At 52.4% G+C, this 19,450-nt stretch overlaps 1 protein-coding gene across 2 annotated transcripts in view; it reads left to right on the forward strand.

The window, feature by feature from the left end:
- The window catches only part of Chrdl2 (chordin like 2), a 28,781-nt gene extending 10,396 nt beyond the window's left edge, over positions 1 to 18,385 (forward strand). The window contains exons 2-11 of one of the 2 annotated variants that reach the window (XM_021210807.1): positions 456 to 568; positions 4,419 to 4,512; positions 6,241 to 6,383; positions 7,581 to 7,674; positions 9,446 to 9,501; positions 10,922 to 11,078; positions 11,980 to 12,174; positions 12,618 to 12,791; positions 17,300 to 17,392; positions 18,227 to 18,383. In XM_021210807.1, coding sequence (XP_021066466.1) covers positions 456 to 568; positions 4,419 to 4,512; positions 6,241 to 6,383; positions 7,581 to 7,674; positions 9,446 to 9,501; positions 10,922 to 11,078; positions 11,980 to 12,174; positions 12,618 to 12,791; positions 17,300 to 17,392; positions 18,227 to 18,306 — 1,199 coding nt within the window. In that variant the 3' untranslated portion in view covers positions 18,307 to 18,383. Of the gene's footprint in view, positions 1 to 455; positions 569 to 4,418; positions 4,513 to 6,240; positions 6,384 to 7,580; positions 7,675 to 9,445; positions 9,502 to 10,921; positions 11,079 to 11,979; positions 12,175 to 12,617; positions 12,792 to 17,299; positions 17,393 to 18,226 lie in introns of both variants that reach the window. The other variant, XM_021210799.1, reaches the window with a different exon arrangement.
- Positions 18,386 to 19,450: the final 1,065 nt, after the last annotated feature.

Genomic DNA, 19,450 nt, shown 5'->3' on the forward strand with positions numbered 1-19,450 from the left:
AGAGAGAGAGAGAGAGAGAGAGAGAGAGAGAGAGAGAGAGAGAGAGAGAGAGAGAGAGAGAGAGAGAGAGAGAGGCAGAGTTAGAGGAGAGCGACACAGGAAAGAAAATGAATGTGAGCCTGAGGTAGAGGGGCAACACATTGAGGGTGAGGAGATCCAGGCTTTCTCCCTGCTTGGTATGCTAACTGCTATGTGGCCTTAGCATGCAAATTGCCCTGTCTGGACCTTGTATCATCCACCTATGTGTAAGAACTACCATTTGTAGCCTAGAATGTTGATCTGAAAGCATTTCATTGTTTGATCCCCTCACAGCCCTGTAAACTGCCAGCAACAGGCCTAATAGCAAACGTGTAGTCCACGTGCGGAGATGCAAACTCAGATATTCTGGGAACAGGGGTGAGGCAGGGCTTTGAGGTGGAGCCTCCTGAGACTAACATCCCTCATTGGCTTGCCAGGCTCGGGCAAAGTCTGCCTTTTTGGTGAAAAGATATATACCCCTGGCCAGAGCTGGCACCCCTACTTGGAACCACAAGGCACGATATACTGTGTGCGCTGTACCTGCTCTGAGGTAGGTCCCTCTGGCTGCTGGGCCACCTATATCAGGTATGTCTGGAAGACAGAGGCTAGGCGGGAACAGAAATCATCATTCTATAACGATGTCAGAGACAGCGGTGGGTTGAGGATCTGGTCTGCAGTCTGGTTTGTGTTGGTGCCAGCCTTGCTGTCTGCCCCCACCCAGCCTAGCTTCTGTGACTTCACTCTCCTTCCTTTCCAGGGAATTCTGTCTAGCCTCCTCCTCACCCTTCCTTGACAGACATTCCTCCAACCCAGCTGATACAAATATTCCTTCTCCAAGGCTTGCCTAAAGCAGTAATGACCTCTGTCTAGAAGTTCTTCCTGCGTGGACATCTGTGTCTCTTTCTCCTAATTTCTGTTCATAGCTATGTGCACCTACTGGATGGGGTCACCAAGAACACGGCTCACATCTAGCCAAAGGCTGGACCAAATGGGGCAGAGCTTGTGCCTTTGTTTTGACTCCCACCTCCTCCTACCCTAACGGTACCAGTGAGCTTTCCTTTACCACAACAAAACGTAAAAGTAGAATCATATAAGCAGTAAAGGCTTGCTCCCTCTCAGTTTTAGACGGGCTAGCTAAGGTCCATTGGCCTTATTGCTCACTTCATGGCCAGGAAGCCAAAGAATGAGAAAGAAGCCCAAGGCCCACCATCCTCTTGATGGGCACACCCCCAGGGACCTATGGACAAAAATCCCATCTCCTGAGGGGCCACAGAGCCTCCACAGCTCCACCCTGGGACCTTTAACACGGGCAAACTATCGCCATCCCAGCTCTCCCCTGGGCTTGCTCAATCAGTCGGGTAGGATAAAGGAGACACGTGCAACCCAGAATTCTCCAAGGAAGTGCGAGGACAGGAGCGGGCCAGGGGACACCCAGACAACAGGTCCCTGTTGGGAGGTCTTGAACTCATTTTCTGGGTGAGGCTGAGGGCTTCCGGCTCTCAGACCCTTGGTACCTTTTTTTTTTTTTCTTCAAAGACCAAGAGATGGAAGAGGCAGAAGCTCTGAGAGCCTGTGTGGTTAAGCCAGAACTTCCAAGGGCAGAGAAGAGCCTCTGAGGAGACTGGGTCCTTCCCTCTCTCTCCCCATTGTTCCCATAATGTCAGCTTTAGGTAAAACTTGGACACAAACAGAGATGCAGCTCCCGCCTACAAGGCTCCAGCTGCTTTTTTCTTTTTCTTTTTCTTTTTCTTTTCCTTTTTCTTTTTCTTTTCCTTTTTCTTTTTTTAATCCCTAGCACATCTGAAGCCAATAAGCCATTTTTAAAAAGCTTTATGAAGTATAGCCAGAAAACAGAAAGGAAACCATAACAGAAAACTGCAGACATGCCACATGGTACAGTTGACAAAGGCCAAGTTGTGCGATCCGCTGGAGCTTACTCATGTCTCCTTCCCCAGAGGTCACACACGTAGCTTCTCGTCCTTGGCCCAAAGGACTGCTGCCCAAATCTCCAAAGTGCAGCCTGAACACCTCGCCTCTCTCCACCATGGCCTGCCTTCACCATCCAAGCCACTTTCACCTCTCACCTAGTGAGACCGCTGCATGGGCCCGCCAACAGGTCTCTCTGTTGTCCCTCTCCAAATCCATTCTGAACAAAGCAGCTAGAACGATCTTCCCTAAATACAGACCTATGGTGTGTCTTAGCTCTTAAAACCATCTAGTGGCTACACACACACACACACACACACACACACACACACACACACACACACACACTTCTGGACAGAGTCTCATGTAGCCTAGGCTAACCTCAAATTCATTTGAGGATAATCTTAAACATCTGATTTCTGCCTATACCTCAACCTTGCTGGGGTCACGGGCATGTGCCACTGTGCCGACTTTCTGCCGTGCTAGGAATTGAACCCAGGGCTTCATGTATGCTGGGCAACCCTCTTCTAGCCAGCCCACTGGCAGCTCTGCATGATCCAACACCCCACCCCTTATCTTCCAACTCCATGCCCTCAATGCAGCCACACCAGCCTGGTGCCTGAACCCCCAGCGTTTGAAACATTCTTACCTATTCCCTCCGTTGAAATAGTCTCTCACGTCATGAATGACAGCTTTTCCCTTCCTGGTTCATCATGTGACTGTCACCTCCTTGGGAGGGCTTCCCTTACACTCTCCAAATGTGTCTTCTAATCACATCACCTGGTTTGGTCATGGCCATAAACACAACTCCTGACGTTAGCTTGCCCCTGCTTCTAACTGCCCTATCACCTCCAGCCACTAGGATGCTGGCCCCTGAGAACAAAAGACTGTCCCTCCTGGATGTCTGCCTGTGCTCAGTTTAAGCATCCACGCTGTCTCAGCATCCCACAAAGGCGTGGCCCCTGGTTACGGTGTTTAGCGGCTGTGTGACCTCGGGCAGCCTCAGGGACAGTCTTTACTTCCAGGATGGATGCTAGTGCTGGGAACAGAAAGTGAGGTCCTCTATAGTTAGTTACACAGTCACTCCAAAAGTGATGGCTCTGACTTTAACAACGAAGTCCCTCTAGCCACAAACAGCCCTGCCACATGCCTGTCACCCCCAAGCTGCCTCCTTCTGACCCACTTCAGCAAGAGCCAAGAGAAAGGTTCTAGATCTTTAGACCACATGTCCCTCAAAGTCTATCTTGCTTCTCCAAGGCCTCTGTTCACCTTCTTAAGATTAATTGAGCTCCACAGGTGTGGGATCTCTAGGAGGTCACTGTTGAAGCGCAAGCCATGTCTGTGGCTCTGAGTACATCCCCTTCCCACTGACCAGTCCTTGGCATTCTCTTGAGCCAACTTGGGAAGCAGGGACTCCAGAGGGATTTGGACAGTCTAGGGTCTTCCTTGGTGCAAAAGGCTCCTTCTGGGAGGTCTTGTCTACAGCCTCTGCTGGGCAGAGGGCAAGAAGAGAGAACGACGTGCAAGAGGGCTGGAGCCAGCTTGGTTACCATCAGGGTTTAAACCATGCTGGCTCTTTTCATTCGAGAGCCTCCATGTCTGACCCCAGCTCTCTCTTCCCCCACCACCCTCACACTTTTAGATTTTAGTGGTCGCTTGCTTGGAGTCTGAGGCCCTGTGCCAACCCTTGCTTCAGAGTCCATGCTTGAATAGGGGAGACAGATGTAAAGGTACAGCACACTGGGTCTGGCACAGGGGCTAGAGCGAGGGGTGGGGAGGTTGAGGAAGGGCTAAGAGATGCCCTGGCACTCTAGGAAAGCTCGGGAAGGAGCTGGGACCTCTCCCTCGTTGCCTCAGTTCATCTCACACAATGTGTGTTCCTGTGTCTGATTCCCTCTCACCTGCTGGACTTGAAGATGTGAAAGACCTTGAGCTCCCTTGTTCTCTGGTACCAACTCCAGAGGCTCCATCCAGGGTTCCACAGAACTTTGTAGATCTGGGGAGAAGGATGATAAATCCCCAAGTCTTTTCTACACCAGATTTTTAGTCATGTCCTGGTCTCTGGTCTCTTGTATTACAGTCCTCCTTTGAACAAGAGGCTCAGGGTCAGTACTATAAGAAAAAAGTTGTAGAGTTAAAAATAGCCTGGGCAGAGCACCAAGATCATTGCCAAGATATCCCAAAGCTTTTGCTTCCATTTCTCATACCCACAAAGGGGCCATAAGATCTGAGTGAACCCACGACAGGTCTGTCCTCCTGTGGCAGAGGGTGCAGATGAGTTGGCTAAATGAGATCCACTTAGTGGGTAGAGTAGGGATGGGGCTCACCTGAGGTGTTATTTTTTTTAACCCTACTATTCATAGGCTTAAGACAAAGTAGAATTCTGCAGTTGGGGTGGAGGTCCTGGGAAAGGACCCCGGCAGATGGGAGGCAATGGTTCTTGGGAATGAGGCCTGACCCTGTATCTCTTTCAGAGTGGACACGTGAATTGTTACCGCCTCCGATGCCCACCCCTTCACTGCTCACAGCCTGTGATGGAGCCACAGCAATGCTGTCCCAGGTGTGTGGGTAAGTAGCTTACTTTCTCCGCTGGCACTGAGCCCCCGCCTGGCCGTCTTACTCCTGCTATAAGCCTCACGCTGAGAGAAGTTTCCAGAAGAAGAGCAGTCCTGTCCATTAGTTATGTGGGAACAAACAGATGTTCAGTGGACACATCTGGACCCTCAAGTAGGCCAAGGCAGCAGCAAATTTCCAGCTTCAAAAATTGATATACATAACAGGAGAAAGTGGCGGGGGAAGTAGAAATTGGGTGGGCAAGATGTCTCAGCAGGTAGGGGAACATACCATCAGGATGGCAATCTCTGGGACCCATATGGTAGGAGGAAGAGCTGAGCCAGAGGATTGTCCTCTGGCCTCCACCCACATACCACAGCTTGCACCCCTTCCCCCCATGTAATACAAAAATTGAAAGTTAAGAAAGAGAACAAAGAAACTGGCTGAAAGAGGTGGGAACTGGCATGGCCTGCTGACTGCACATCTGGACCCCAGTCCCTCCAGCCATCCAGAAGTTCCCCCCAGCTATCCAGAAGTCCCCCAGCTATCCAGAAGTCCCCCCAGCTATCCAGAAGTCCCCCAGCTATCCAGAAGTCCCCCAGGTATCCAGAAGTCCCCCAGCTATCCAGAAGTCCCCCCAGCTATCCAGAAGTCCCCCAGCTATCCAGAAGTCCCTCAGCTATCCAGAAGTCCCCCCCAGCTATCGAAGTCCTCCAGCTATCCAGAAGTCCCCCCAGCTATCCAGAAGTCCCTCAGCTATCCAGAAGTCCCCCNAGCTATCCAGAAGTCCCCCCAGCTATCCAGAAGTCCCTCAGCTATCCAGAAGTCCCCCCAGCTATCCAGAAGTCCCTCAGCTATCCAGAAGTCCCTCCAGCTATCCAGAAGTCCCTCAGCTATCCAGAAGTCCCCCAGCTATCCAGAAGTCCCCCCAGCTATCCAGAAGTCCCCCCAGCTATCCAGAAGTCCCTCAGCTATCCAAGAGTCCCTCCAGCTATCCAGAAGTCCCCCAAGCTATCCAGAAGTCCCCCCAGCTATTCAGAAGTCCCCCAGCTATCCAGAAGTCCCCCCAGCTATCCAGAAGTCCCTCCAGCTATCCGAAAGTCCCCCCAGCTATTCAGAAGTCCCCCAGCTATCCAGAAGTCCCCCCAGCTATCCAGAAGTCCCTCAGCTATCCGAAAGTCCCTCCAGCTATCCAGAAGTCCCCCCAGCTATCCAAAAATCCCTCCAGCTATCCAGAAGTCCCCCAGCTATCCAGAAGTCCCCCCCAGCTATCCAGAAGTCCCCCAGCTATCCAGAATGAGGGGAGAGCAAAGGCAAACACCTCATGGCTGGCTGCCCCTGTGTGAGTGCATCATGTCTTTGCTGTGACACCTCAGGGCTGGCTGCCCCTGTGTGAGTGCATGGTGTCTTTGCGGTGGCTCATTTCTCTACTTCTCAGGTTGTGCTCCTGTCAGTGGCAGGGCCAAGCCTGTCACAGGGAGAGCCCCCTAAGACACTGAGGGGTAGCCAGGCTGCAGTGAGAAGAGGCATCTGGTCAGATGTAGGCATTAGTGAGACCTCTTGGCTAGTTTATACAGGCAATGCCAGGGAAGGCCTAAGTCAGAGACAGAGACAGAGACAGAGACAGAGACAGAGAGAGCACAAGATCTACAGAAAAGCGAAAAGTGCCCTTCTGACTTCTGGCAAAAATCTTAAATCCACAGGAATTTTATTTTCTCCTTCTTCCTGCTCTTCTACCTGCAGATCCTCGTGTCCCCTCTGGCCTCCGGGTTCCCCTAAAGTCCTGCCAGTTCAATGAGACCACATACCAACACGGAGAGATCTTCAGCGCCCAGGAGCTGTTCCCTGCCCGCCTGTCCAACCAGTGTGTCCTGTGTAGCTGTATTGTAAGACCCTCTACAGTCTCGGTGGCCCAAGCCAGTGTCTATCAGACAAAGAGGGGTGGGGCGGGGCACTAAGGATAAGAGAGCTTGGAGGGAAGCGAACACCCAGGACCCACAATGTCCCACCCCTAGCTTAGTGAGGGGACCTTTCTCTAGGATTTCACACTTGGTTCCCAATTAATAAGAGTAGCTCATCTCTCCCCCCACACCATGGACACTACTCTTTTAAGGGGAGGGAATGGGACCATATTGTTTCTTGTTCATGTTCAGGGCTCGGCATCCAGAGGGTGATGATGTATTATCTGACAGGGTGATGATGTATTTCCCCTAAGGCCACTGACCAAAGACAGCTCCAAGAACGCGAATCTAACAGATTCACATTCTAGACTGAGACAAGAGGCAGGGGCTCTGCCAAGCAGCCACCACTCACGAGCCTGGATTTCTGGCTTTCCTTTTTTTCATTTCATCCCTGTTTATGGCTCTGGCTTGAGTTCCGACCTCCTCTCTGGAAGTGGGATCCTTACATCTCAGACTCATGGGGAGGAACAAGGAGAGGAGTTGGGGCTGCCTCATTTCCTACAGGAACATGGGGCCTTACAGCCGAGTCTCACGGCCACACTGGGAGGCGATTGTGCTCCCTGCCTTTCACAGCTGGTGAAACTCAGGAGAGAAGTCCTCTCCAAAGGTGCCAATCTCCTGCCTCCTGGAGGGCCCTGTATCCTGTAGTCTCAGCTTTCAGAGTGGGCTTTGAAGTTGGTGGCCAATGGTTTCCAGTAAGACCATTATAAGTCGGAGCCACCCACGTAGTCCGTTCTCACTCTGGGTCCCTGATGCAGGCTCAGGAGAAAGATGAGATTTCTGTAGAAAAAAACCTGATGCTTGAACTCTGGTCCCTTCTACCCTGTCTCTATGACTGGATGGCACAGTCCCCCCACCCCCATCTCCAGGACTCCCCTTATCTCCAAGCCCATCTCACAAGCTGCTGTGGAAGCTGAGGGAATATTGGAGGTGAAGTTCATTTCAGGGCTTGGAATGGGGATAGGAGGTCAAGGGGACCTCTCCCCCCAGCTGTCTTGCCCGGTCCTCTATGTCAGGGGAGACCTCAAGAGTATTTGCTCCCAGGGAAAGAGGCTCTCCTGGCCCCCCCAAGGCTGATCTTCATTGGAGCTCATTTCCAATCTGGTGGGTTCTGTCTTTCAGGAGGGCCACACTTACTGTGGTCTCATGTCCTGCCCTGAACCCAGCTGCCCCACCACATTCCCTCTGCCTGATTCCTGCTGTCAGACCTGCAAAGGTGAGTGTCATAGTGAATTTCATCAATTTGACACCGCCTAGAGTCATTTGAGAGAAAAGTCTTAACTGAGGAATTGCCTAGGTCAGACTGGCTTGTGGGCTTGTCTATGGGGAATTGTCTTGATTGTTAATTGATGTAGGATGGCCAGCCCACTTTGGGCAGCACCATTCCCTAGGCAGTGGTCATGACCTACCTAAATCAAGCAGTGCAGCAGGCAGTATCCTTCCATAGTTTCTACTTCAAGTTCCCACTTGAGTTCCTATATTGACTTCCCTCAATGACGGACTATAACTTGTAAGCTGAAATAAATACTGTCTTTCCCTAAATTGTTTTTAATGAGGATGTTTTATCACAGCAACAGAATGTAATTACAATTCTGAATCGCCCCAAAGGCCTCCAGGATCCTATAGTATCCCCTTTATGGACTGCCAGGAAGAGCCACCCCCTTTAGGGACAGCCAGTGTATAGTACACACTTCACTCCCATAGGTAGGTGGTAGATTGGCATGGATGTCCCAGAAAGCAGGACCCATGGCTGATGCTGTGCTGGGCCACTTCTGTCACTGCAATACCAGGAAGTACGTGTGAGGCAAAATAAAGATCTGGAGGTGAGAGAAGAGGGAAAGGTTTAGTGTCAACTCCCATTGGCCAAGGCACACATCAATAATCCTCATTAATCTCCCATTGGCCAAGACTCACATCAATAACCCTCATTAATGCTGGTTACTCCCACAGTGTGAGTGACAGGCAGCTCTGGGAGCAGCGGGCAATGAGGGGAGGGGTCTGTCATGGGACATGGATAGGAGGCACTGCTAGGGTAAAGCTGAGGGTGCTGGGAGCAGACAGGGTGCTGCTGCAGAGCCTGTAGTGACAGGATGCTGTCCCACGATCCAGTAAGACTAAAAGGAACAAAGTAGCAGCCGGAAGGGGATGAGCATGGGCTGAGACTTGGTGTCTCCTGTCTTCCTCACGGCAGCAGAGGACACAGGATTGGACTCCCAGGGTAGATTCTCTGGGTAAACTGAGGCTAGCACATATCCCGCTGAAGAGCAGCTGGGCTTGAGCAGAGGTATACAACTGGACTGGCTGCGTGGACCGGGGAAGCCAACAAGAGCTTCTTGGGGAGCCTCGGATGTTGGGGTTTGGGAAGGTCTATTTCTGTTTAGTCCTCATGGCTCCTCTAGATGTCAGCTGGGGAGTAAACAGGCTGGCCTGGAGGCTCTGCCAGGTGCCCAGTCCTACCCTCCTGGGTCTTTTGAACAGAAGCAAGGGCTGGGGAAAGAGAACGGTGCCGAGCTTCAAGAAGCTTCAGGGTTCTCGCTCTCTGTGCCAGTTCCCTGGTGCATCTAGAGGAGGCCTCAAGGTTCCCCTGGAGGTAGAGGACTGAAGAGCGGCCCTCTGGGAGTGTGTGGTGAAAAATCTGGTTGCAGGCATGGGATTCTGAGATCTTGGGGCGATCACTTCCATGATGACCAGTATCCCAGAGGGATGGCTTTTAAGTAGACTCAATAAGGTGCTCTGACCTAACTGAACAGTTCCCTCCTGGGAGTGACCAGAAAGTCAATGTTGGGGGGCTGAAGAAATATCCTCGTAGTGGAGATGTTGAGAGTGAAGACAAAGTCAGGCTGTATGGAGAAGTTTAAGCTCCTCTAAGGTGACATGTAAGCTGGGGCTACAGATGTGGCATTAGGCTTTGGGAAGGGACAGAGGTACAGGCAGAGGCTTCAGGGCAGTGGCCACAAGGCTGACCCGGTTTCCTTTTGAGTTTTCAGACAGGACAACTGAGAGTTCCACAGAAGAAAACTTGGCACAGCTGCAGCACGGAGAGGTGAGTGTGCACACAGCTCTGCAGGCACGGCGGGGAGAGAGGCTGCCCGACTCTCCAGTGCTCGCTCTTCTTAGGCATTGCACTCTATCCATTCCTGATCCCATATCCCTCTGCCTGTGGTCAGCTGCATCGGCAGCTCCAGAATTCCAGCCTCCCTCCCTCTCTCCCTGATCATGGTTTCTACTATAGCTGATAGGCCAGAAAGGAACAAGTGGCCACATGGGCAGTGTAGGCCCCAAATGCCCTCATTTCCCTTCTGGAGTTCCTGACACTGTTCTTGACAGAGCCTGTGTGTGTGAGAGATCAGACTAAGGCCTCTGGGTTGGTCCGTGCTTCTGTGCCTCATTTCTGGGGTGCAGGTTCTTTGCCAGGGATCTGCCTTTCTGCTCCCCCACTTCCATCTTGGCTCCGGACAATCTTGTCTAGAATTCAGAAGACCTGGTCTTCCCAGCGCTCTGTAGCCTGAGGTAGGAGATGGGAAAATGAACCACATCCTGACTCAATTACCCTATGGCTCCTCGGTGTCTTGTTACAGTGTGAAACATCCTTCCGTCCTGGGATCCAGAAGCCTGGGACACCCAAAGCTGGACTCCAGACCTTTCCTCCTCAGCCAGGGCGATTGCCTTTGCCAGGCTGATCTCTCAGGAGAGCCCATAACCCTGAGCTGTTTGGTCTCTCCTCCCCCCCTGTCCCTAGAAGGCAGTGTGTGGCCACAGGCTAGTGACAGGCCCTGAACAGCTCCTTCCTGACTAACTGAATAACTAAGACGTGTGCCAGTTGGGTGTTGCATCTGTCCTTCAAGCCATCCTTGCACCAACTCTCCTTGACCAGTGCTTCGCGGGCGCTTCCTGTGTGCTGAGCTTGTGCTGGGGCCTGGGGAGTTTCTATTGTGCAGGCTCTGCCTCTGGGCCATGAAAGGGTTAACCTCAAAGACTGTGTGGAGTGGAGACTGTAGAAGGAAGGGTTTAAGTGGCTCCTGGACATCTAGGGAAAAGACAGGCAGGCTCTTCTTGTCCCCAGCCCTGTCGTTCCCCCTCTGTGAGGCACAGAGCTCCTGCCCCATAGGGTGTCATCCCCACCCACACTTTGGTGTCTCAGTACTCCTAGATCTGGTCTGGATGGGCAGGAGGGCGGGGGGGGGGGATAGGACCTGAAGGAGGCTGACTTGCCAAATCCTTTTCAGTGTTTGTATTGATTAGTCTGAGAATATCTTAGACCTCACCTTACACAGAAGGTTCTGTATGGAGCCTGTGCATTCTCTCTCTCTCTCTCTCTCTCTCTCTCTCTCTCTCTCTCTCTCTCTCTCTCTCTCAGAAGTCCTCTAGCCTTCTCTAGCACAATTCTCAATGCAGCCTGGTTGGTGGCCCCAGCTGTGGCCTGTCCCACTGAGACAGCTCCACATCCTGCTTGCTGTTCGCAGAGACATTCCCAGGATCCATGCTCGGAGAGGAGAGGCCCCAGCACGCCAGCTCCCACCAGCCTCAGCTCCCCTCTGGGCTTCATTCCTCGCCACTTCCAGACAATAGGGATGGGCAGCACAACAATCAAGATTATCTTGAAGGAGAAACACAAAAAAGGTGGGGACAGGACACTCCTCCCTTGGGCCCATGGCTTGAGAGCCCCTTGTTCCTGACCTCCCTACTCTGGCTCACCAATCTCAACCTGGCTGTGATTGTAAACTCAAAAGCAAACAAAATTGAGTGGCACCCCTAACTCCCATGTGACAGAGGAGGATGGTGAGGGGCATAGGACCGAGTCAGAGAAGAACCAGTCCTGTTCTGTAGGGGTGAGGGTGGGTATGTCTCACTAGGTAGTTCAGACTGTCCTTGAACCTCAGATCCACCTGGCTCTGTCTTCCAAGTAGTATTTTATTGAGCATCTATTATGTCTTTATTGAGAAGTAGGAGAGACAAAATAGAGCCTTCCCAGGTCTCCACCCCAAAGGGCTCCTAGACCAGCTGGGGAGATTGGTTAGCATGAGACAGGGCCGAGGACAAGACTGCCAAGTGAAGGCAGAGCTGCTCTGTGGGGTAACAGTGGGGATGGCTATGGAAGAGAACAGGTTCACAACAGGACTCCCAGACTGCCAGAGAAGGGCAGGCCATGGGCTACAGAATCTTAAATCCTGGGCTGTAGTAAGGCAGGGAGCGGGAAGAGGGCCTACTAGGGTTCACACCACCGGTGCTAACAGTTGTCTCTGGTTTTCCTGCCCAGAAAAGCCAGGTTTGGCTGCCAGGCCAACGCTCTCCTTGCCCCACCACAAGAATTTCTTAGACCAGGGGAGGGCTTTCCATCTTCAGCAAAGCCTAGGGACTGGGAGGGATGTCAGAGTTGGTGCAGGTTTTACTCCTTAGCCTGCACTTCGCACACAGTGTAGCTGGTGTCCCCTGGGGGCCTACTCTACATTTTGAGCTAGAGACTCTGGCCAGGCCTGAGGCATTGACCCGCGCTCCCTCTCCCCTGCTCTCCATGTCCCAGCTTGCACACACAATGGGAAGACATACTCCCATGGGGAGGTGTGGCACCCCACTGTGCTCTCCTTTGGCCCCATGCCCTGCATCCTGTGCACATGTATGGATGGCTACCAGGACTGCCACCGCGTGACCTGCCCCACCCAATATCCCTGCATCCAACCCAAGAAAGTGGCTGGGAAGTGCTGCAAGGTCTGCCCAGGTAGGAGGGATGCTGAGGGCAGGGGAAACAGCTGTCCATAAGCTCCGGGGTGGGGGTGGGGTGGGTGGGGTGGGGATGAGGGTGGGGTGGGGGCTGGTTTCTGGGCCCTGGAGTGCTTACACTTAGCCATAGGACAGGGACGGGGGGTGGGGGTGGGGTGGGAGGGTGAAGGTGGGGTGGGAGTGGGAGTGGTATGGGAGTGGGGTGGGGGTGGGGTTTACAGGTGCCCAGGCTGCTAGAAGCCCATGCATAGAGAATGCCAGACTACACGGAGCCTCCCAGCCTGCCAGTGGTAGCCTCAGAGGCTGCTCTTACTGCCACAAAATCAAGTGATGTTTTGCATTCTATGCAGCCATAAACAAAGCATGAGAAGCCTGGACCTTTTGAGATGAGCCAGTGTCTACTGAACCCATCACAGACATTTTTTTCCCCCTCTCTTTCAGAGGACGAGGCGGAGGATGACCACAGTGAGGTCATTTCCACCCGGTGTCCCAAGGTTCCAGGCCAGTTCCATGTGTACACGCTGGCATCTCCAAGCCCGGACAGTCTACACCGCTTTGTCCTGGAGCATGAAGCCTCTGACCAGGTAGAGATGTACATCTGGAAGCTGGTGAAAGGTGAGTGGCAGTGGCCAGCTCCTGGTCCCAGCCCCATATGCCTCTGAACCTGCCTGTCCTCAGCGCCCATAGGGGCCTTAAGGAGGCATTGCTAGTCGGATGCCTCAGCCTCCCTCTAGGAGGAAGAACCCCTGATCCCATTCCAGTTCCTCTGATTTGGGTGTGATAGCTCTGATAAGCTCGCCAAGGTCCCTGGATGCTCCCTCTCCTGGTCATGGAGGGTTACTGCACCCTTTGAGGCGCCGACCTTAAAATCATAGACTCTACTGGTAAGATTGAAGCATTGAGCCATGATTCAAAGCAGGGAGAAAAGATTCAGGGCGTGGGGAATGCTGGCTCCTGACTCTGGTGGGATGCCCTGTTCCAGGGAACAGTTTTGCTCTGAGTGACAGTAGAGGCCAGACCACAAGCAGAAGCTATGGAACCAGGCAGACCAAGGTTCAAACTCACCTTTGCTACTTCAATCAAATCTTGGCTCTTTTCATTCTTCGCTGTGTGACCTTGGGCAATCACTTAAGCCTCTCTGGACCTCAGTGTTCTCATCTGTGAATTGGGCAAAGGTGCTCTGGGACCTATGAAATGTGGCAAAAATACCCATCTCCTCCTACCACACTGACTGGTTAGAATGGTGGAGAGGTGGGCTTCTATTTAGTAAGAGCGGGGACTTGATTAACCTCAGAGGGAGGTGCAGAGTCACAGAGCAGGAGAGGCAGAAGCAGGAACCCTGGTCATCGCTCTGAACCTTTAGATCATACTGTTTCCCAGGGCTGGTGCTGGCTACAGCTCTCAGACCACCCACACTCTACACCCTAGCAGGTGCTGGGACAGCAGGAAGCCCCCATCTTTGGGAACACATGGCTTGCAGCAGGTGCTTGTGGGGAACTGATGTGGTCAGGGAAGGCTTCCTAGAGGGTGAACCTCTGCAAGTGAGGGGAGCTGGAAGGCCTTGGAGAGGCCACGGAGGCTTCGCGGGCAGAACAGCAGCAGCCCTGTGCTCTGGGATGGGTACACAGAAGGTACCATGTGCAAAGTGCCCCATTTAATCCTCACAAGAGACTTCGTGGTGTGTACTTGGGCCCCATTTTGTTTTGTTGTTGTTGTTTTGTTTTCTTTTCTTTTCTTTTCTTTTGTTTTTAGATAAACTTAAGTCTAAATCTGAGAGGCTTAGTAGCCAGAGAGCGCTTGCCTTGTACACAGGAGGTCCCAGGTTCAACCCCCAGCACAGGATAAACCAGACACGATGGCACACACCTGCAATCTCAGAAGTGAAGCCATACTTTTAAGTCCTTTTCAGATGCATGGAGAATTTGAGAGCAGCGTGGGCTACATAGACCTCGCCAGGGGAAGAAAGTGTAGGCTCCATCTAGGACATAACATGACTTGCCTGAAGACCTTAAGAGGCATCTGGGAAAGACCAAGAAGGGCCAGGATGACATACAGAGAACAAAGAGACTTACTTTCCATCTCATCATCACTAGACCCAGCATCAAAGAAACAAGGGGAAGCCGGGCGTGGTGGCGCACACCTTTAATCCCAGCACTCGGGAGGCAGAGGCAGGCGGATTTCTGAGTTCGAGGCCAGCCTGGTCTACAGAGTGAGCTCCAGGACAGCCAGGCCTATACAGAGAAACCCTGTCTCGAAAACAAAAAAAAAAAAAAAAAGAAAAGAAAAGAAAAGAAAGAAACAAGGGGAACTTTCACCTCCACCATGCCACTTCCTACTGGCATGTCCCTGACAGTGCTCCCCAGTTGCTGCCCCCCCCAGTCACCTAAATGGTCAGTGACTCCCTCCCTGCCCCAGACCAACACTCCCTGGGTTCATCATCAGAGCTACCATGTGTAGTTTCCTCCCTCAGAGGGGTGACCACTGAACCTGCTCTAGCAAGGCCACTCCATCTGGGGCCAGCCCGGAGCACCAGCAGCATCGGGGTGTAATGAGCTCCGGGTGGAGAGCCTGTGACATTCTGGAGTTGCCCTCATCTCCTGATGGTCCCTAGCCCCTGCCCTAGTCCCATGCAGGTGCCTCCCTCTCAGCCCAGAACAGCTTGGTCCAGAGAAGTTTGGCTGCACTGTGAGCTGGACTGGCCTATTGCCTGGAACTCGCTCACCAGAGCCAAGCTCTGCCTAGGGGGTCACAGGGCCCAGCTGTGCTCAGACTTGACACAGCCTTTCAAAACGGGCAAGGAACACAGTCAAGACCCCCAGGCCAAAAAGCATCCTTCCTCATAATGCGTTATAGACCCCGAGGGGTGTGTGTGTGTGTGTGTGTGTGTGTGTGTGTGTGTGTGTGTGACTTCCTCCCAGTTGTCACCTCTTCTCCCATGTACGGGGAGCATGCAGTGCCAGGCCTGTGCAGGAAGGCCTGTCTCCATCATGTAGAAGTTATTTCTTGCCACTCTGATGTGGATCCTGGGCCTTTGGAGCTATATGCTGGTTCTTGGCATCTAAGCTGGGGCTACAATGGCAGTGCTGGCTATTTCCTGATTCCTGAAACTCAGTCCCAGCATCCATGTTTTCTGTTCCCTTCATGGGCCCTCACTCTGATCCCTGGATACGGGTCTGGTTTTTGGTGTTCCCCAAGGCAGTGCTGGCCTAGCTGAGACCCTGCTGGCTGCATCTGATCTCTGTGGCCTGAGGCTGCCCCGGGTAACAGCTAGTGCCACCCCACAAAGCATGTACTTAGGCTAGGCCTCGGTGCCACGATGTCGAGAATAGCTTCCCACAAAGTGAAAATACCAGAGGATTCAACTAACACCTCATTCCTCCTGGGCCTCACTAGACTAGGTGCGTATATATTTATCTACTCATCTACCCACCCACCCAGCCAGTCAGCCAACCCTAAACTTATCCATCCAGCCACCCTTACGCCCATCTTTCTACTCATCCATCTATCTACCTATCAATTTATCAACACACCCATCTATCCATCAACCTCACACCCACTGTCCATCCATTCACCCATCCATCCACTCCCACATCCATTTGTTCATATAACCATCCACCCACCCACCCATTAATACATACACATATACATTATTCATAAATACATTCATTCATACACATACATACACACATACATGCAAGCATGTATCCACCCTCCTACCCTTCTATCCAGGGAATCATTTATCATACATATTTCATGCTCTGAACTCAAGGACTTAAGATCTCCAGAGTTCCACGTCTGGGAGAGAATTTGGCAACGTCATGGTGACAGCGCCATAGGAATGGGTGTATCTGGTCTAGGAAGATAGCTCGATGGGTAAAGCACTTTCCTCAAAGCCTGAGAACCTGAGTTCAGCCCCCAAGGCCATGTGAGAAGCCTGTGTGCTGTGGCCTACGCTTGCAATCACAGCCCTAGGGAAGGGCAGCCAGACTAGCCTGCCTCATGAGCTGCAGGCCAGCGAAAGACCCTGTCGCAACAGAAAGGGGCAACCTTAGTGAGGATGGTTGTCTGTCTGTCCTCTGTCTTCCATAGTCACACACACACACATACACACACACACACACACGTGAATACACACACGTGAATACACACACATTTAAAAAGAGGAAGGGTAAAATGATAAACAGAACCTAGTGTGATCAGTCCTGTGGAGAGGAGGCTGTGGTCGCCTTCAGGCTGGATCAGGAAGCCATCCCACTAAGGCTGAGTGGGCAGGTCACTCACTTGCTGACCACAGAAAGCAAGAACAGAAGGACTGGCATTTGCAAAGGCTTGGTTTCCTCCTGGGACCTCAAGTTTTAGCTAGGGATGGGTCATGCTCAAGACGTGATAGCTCCTGTTCTATGATGTCTGAATAAACATGGCTCTGTATTTTTATCGTATGTTGTATGCTAGAGAAAAGCTTGAATGGTCTACATGGGTCAGCCTTCTCTTCTTTATTTTCCCTTTTATCTCTCCTTCCCGCCTTCTTTCCCTCCCTTTTCCCTCCCCCTTCCCTCACTTCTTCCCTCCCTCCTTCCCTCCTTCCCTCCCTCCCTTTTTACTTCCTCCTTCCCTCCATCCCTTTCCCTCCCTCCTCCCCTCCCTCCTCCCCTCCCTCCTCCCCTCCTTTCTTCCCTCTCTCTCCTTCACTCCTTCCCTCCATCCCTCCTTCAGTCCCTCCTCACTCCCTCCTTCCTTTCTTCCCTCCATCCCTCCCCCCTCCCTTCTCCCCTCCATCCCTCCTTCCCTACAGGTGGACAGATATGAGGATGTTGCTGGTGACAGGGGCAGCAACAGAGAAGGAGGCTAAAGGAACAGGCTTTACTTACTGTAGAGGTGACAGGTAGTCAGAGAAGCCAGAACATTTCAATGGTCACCGTTAGGATTATGGTTTAAGAAGGGCCAGGACTCTGGTGTACTGATTGAAGAGGGGTGATGGGGTTAGAGAACTGACTGGAACACTGCAGATTTATTCTACATTAACTTCCTGTCTCTTCAGTTTGGGGGCAGGAAGGGAGGTGGCTGGGCGAGTTGTGAATGGCACTCCATCCTACCTCCATAGCTCATGCTGTGTCTTCCTGCAGGAATCTACCACTTGGTTCAGATCAAGAGAGTCAGGAAGCAAGACTTCCAGAAAGAGGCTCAGAACTTCCGGCCACTCACCGGCACCCATGAAGGTGGGACCTTGGGCTAGGTTCCTAAGAGGGCCAGGCCAGGGAGGGGAGCAGAGACAAAACAGGACCTTTTGGGGAGTTCCCAGGCTGTGGTGTCAGGGGGAGCAGAGGGGGGCTGTCAGCTGTAGACGTCAGTTCCCAGCACAGGAATCTGTGGGTGTCCGGGCCAGGGATTTCTCAATCCCTAAGTGAGAGAGAGAAGGTGAGACTGAGCAGCTGGCTCTGTCTTGGCCCAGAAGCGTCAGGTCTGAGCTCTCAAGCCCTAGTGCTGCTCACGCCTCTAGACCAGCAGTTCTCAACCTGTGGGTCATGACCCCAAAGGAGTCAGGTATCAGATATTTACATTACAATTCGTAGCAGTAGCAAAATTACAGTTCTGAAGTAGCAACAAAACAATTTTATAGTTGGGGGGGTTGCGAGAACATGAAGAACTGTGTTAAAGGGTCACAGCAGCAGGAAGGGTGGGAGCCACTGCTCTAGACTGCCCGTTCCCAGGGAGACCCTTCTAACCACTTTCCTGGACCCTCTAATCTGTTCTGCATTACTCTAAGAAGATGGACCTGGGTGTTTTGTGGGGATGGCAGGTCAGGTGACAGATTAAACATTACCCACAGAAGGAAGGAAACCCAACCCCTAAATACAGGGTGTCTGATGGCTAAGTCTCATACAACTATAAGATAGGGACCTCAGCTGTCCACGAGTGGGTCCCAAACCCTGGTCCTCACAGTCTCTCCTGACTCAGGCATTAAAAGGCCCAGTCCCCAGCTCTGTTGCGCACATGCTTGTGAAATGCGTGGCCATACACACCCCCTGTCTCTTCTACCTCCCTCCATGCAGGTTACTGGACTGTCTTCCTAGCCCAGACTCCAGAGCTGAAAGTTACAGCCAGCCCAGACAAAGCGACCAAGACATTATAGCAAGGACCTAAAGAGTTGCAGATACGAGTTTTATTGGTTTCGTTATTATATATTAATAAAGAAGTCGCATTACCCTCTCCCCCCAGTCCAGCCTGTTGACTTGACACCCTGTTTCCAGGGACCCTTCTGGGCAGATGCCTTTGTCCTAAACTTATACGGATGGAAGTAGATTCAGAAGGGGTACAGAGGGGCCCGGCTCCTCACAGCTGCTTCTCATTAGAGCCAGAGATAGCTTTTGCAGCCTCCTCCCAGGCCCTTGTCTCCCAGCACCCTTATCCCCTAAGCCCCCCTAATAGGATGCTTTTATGGGTAGCACCCCCACTCCTCCAGTGGCTTCCTTGCACTAAGCGGAAGAAGAGGAACTAACTTAGTTTGCCAAGTAGTAGTGACCACAACCTCAATGCACTTTCCCCGGGGCCTGAGGCCTTCCTCCGGCCAGCCCAGCCAGCCCCACTCCAGCGAATCTGAGTTTAGGGAAGAGCTGGAGCAGAAATGTGCCTGGAGGCACAGAGAGGGTTAGTGGCTGGCTAGGACTGGAAGCCAGGGCTCTGTCTCCGGGCTAGCACTCCTTCCCCCATTCTTGCTGCCACACGAACAGCCTCACCTCCAAGGGATCCAAGACTCTAGTCAGATTGCCAAGTTGGCCCGTTGTCTGAGAAGGCCTAACCATTACAGTGAAAGACAAATCTACCATTTATCCTGCCCACGTGTGTGAGCGCTTGCAATGTCCAATATGGTTTATGGCCCGTGACTTCACTTACGTCAAACAATGTAGGATTTACCCCCACTCTGGAGAGGTCTCTGAGGCTCCACTAAGACGGTCTTTCTCAGAGCCTTGCTCACAGTGATGAATAGCCAGGCAGGACCTAATTTGGGTACTCTGCCACTCTGGTGACGCTCTCTGGATAGCCAGGCTCAGCCGCCCACAGCCCCTGCTCTCCACTCTCAGGGCAGATAAGACGCAGTGAAGAGATCCTGGGCAGAGGCCTCTGGCTGGGGCTGTGTGGCCACCTAGAGAGCCCCCCTGTTGTCTCCACAGCCTTGGTTCCCACTATACTGTCCCTGAAGTCTGGGGATCTAAGCAGCCACCAATGCCACCTTTATTGGGAATCACTGTCCTGAAACCCCCTTTGCCAGCCGTAAC

The sequence above is a fragment of the Mus pahari genome, chromosome 1 (assembly GCF_900095145.1).
Source record: "Mus pahari chromosome 1, PAHARI_EIJ_v1.1, whole genome shotgun sequence".
Classification (NCBI taxonomy): domain Eukaryota; kingdom Metazoa; phylum Chordata; class Mammalia; order Rodentia; family Muridae; genus Mus; species Mus pahari.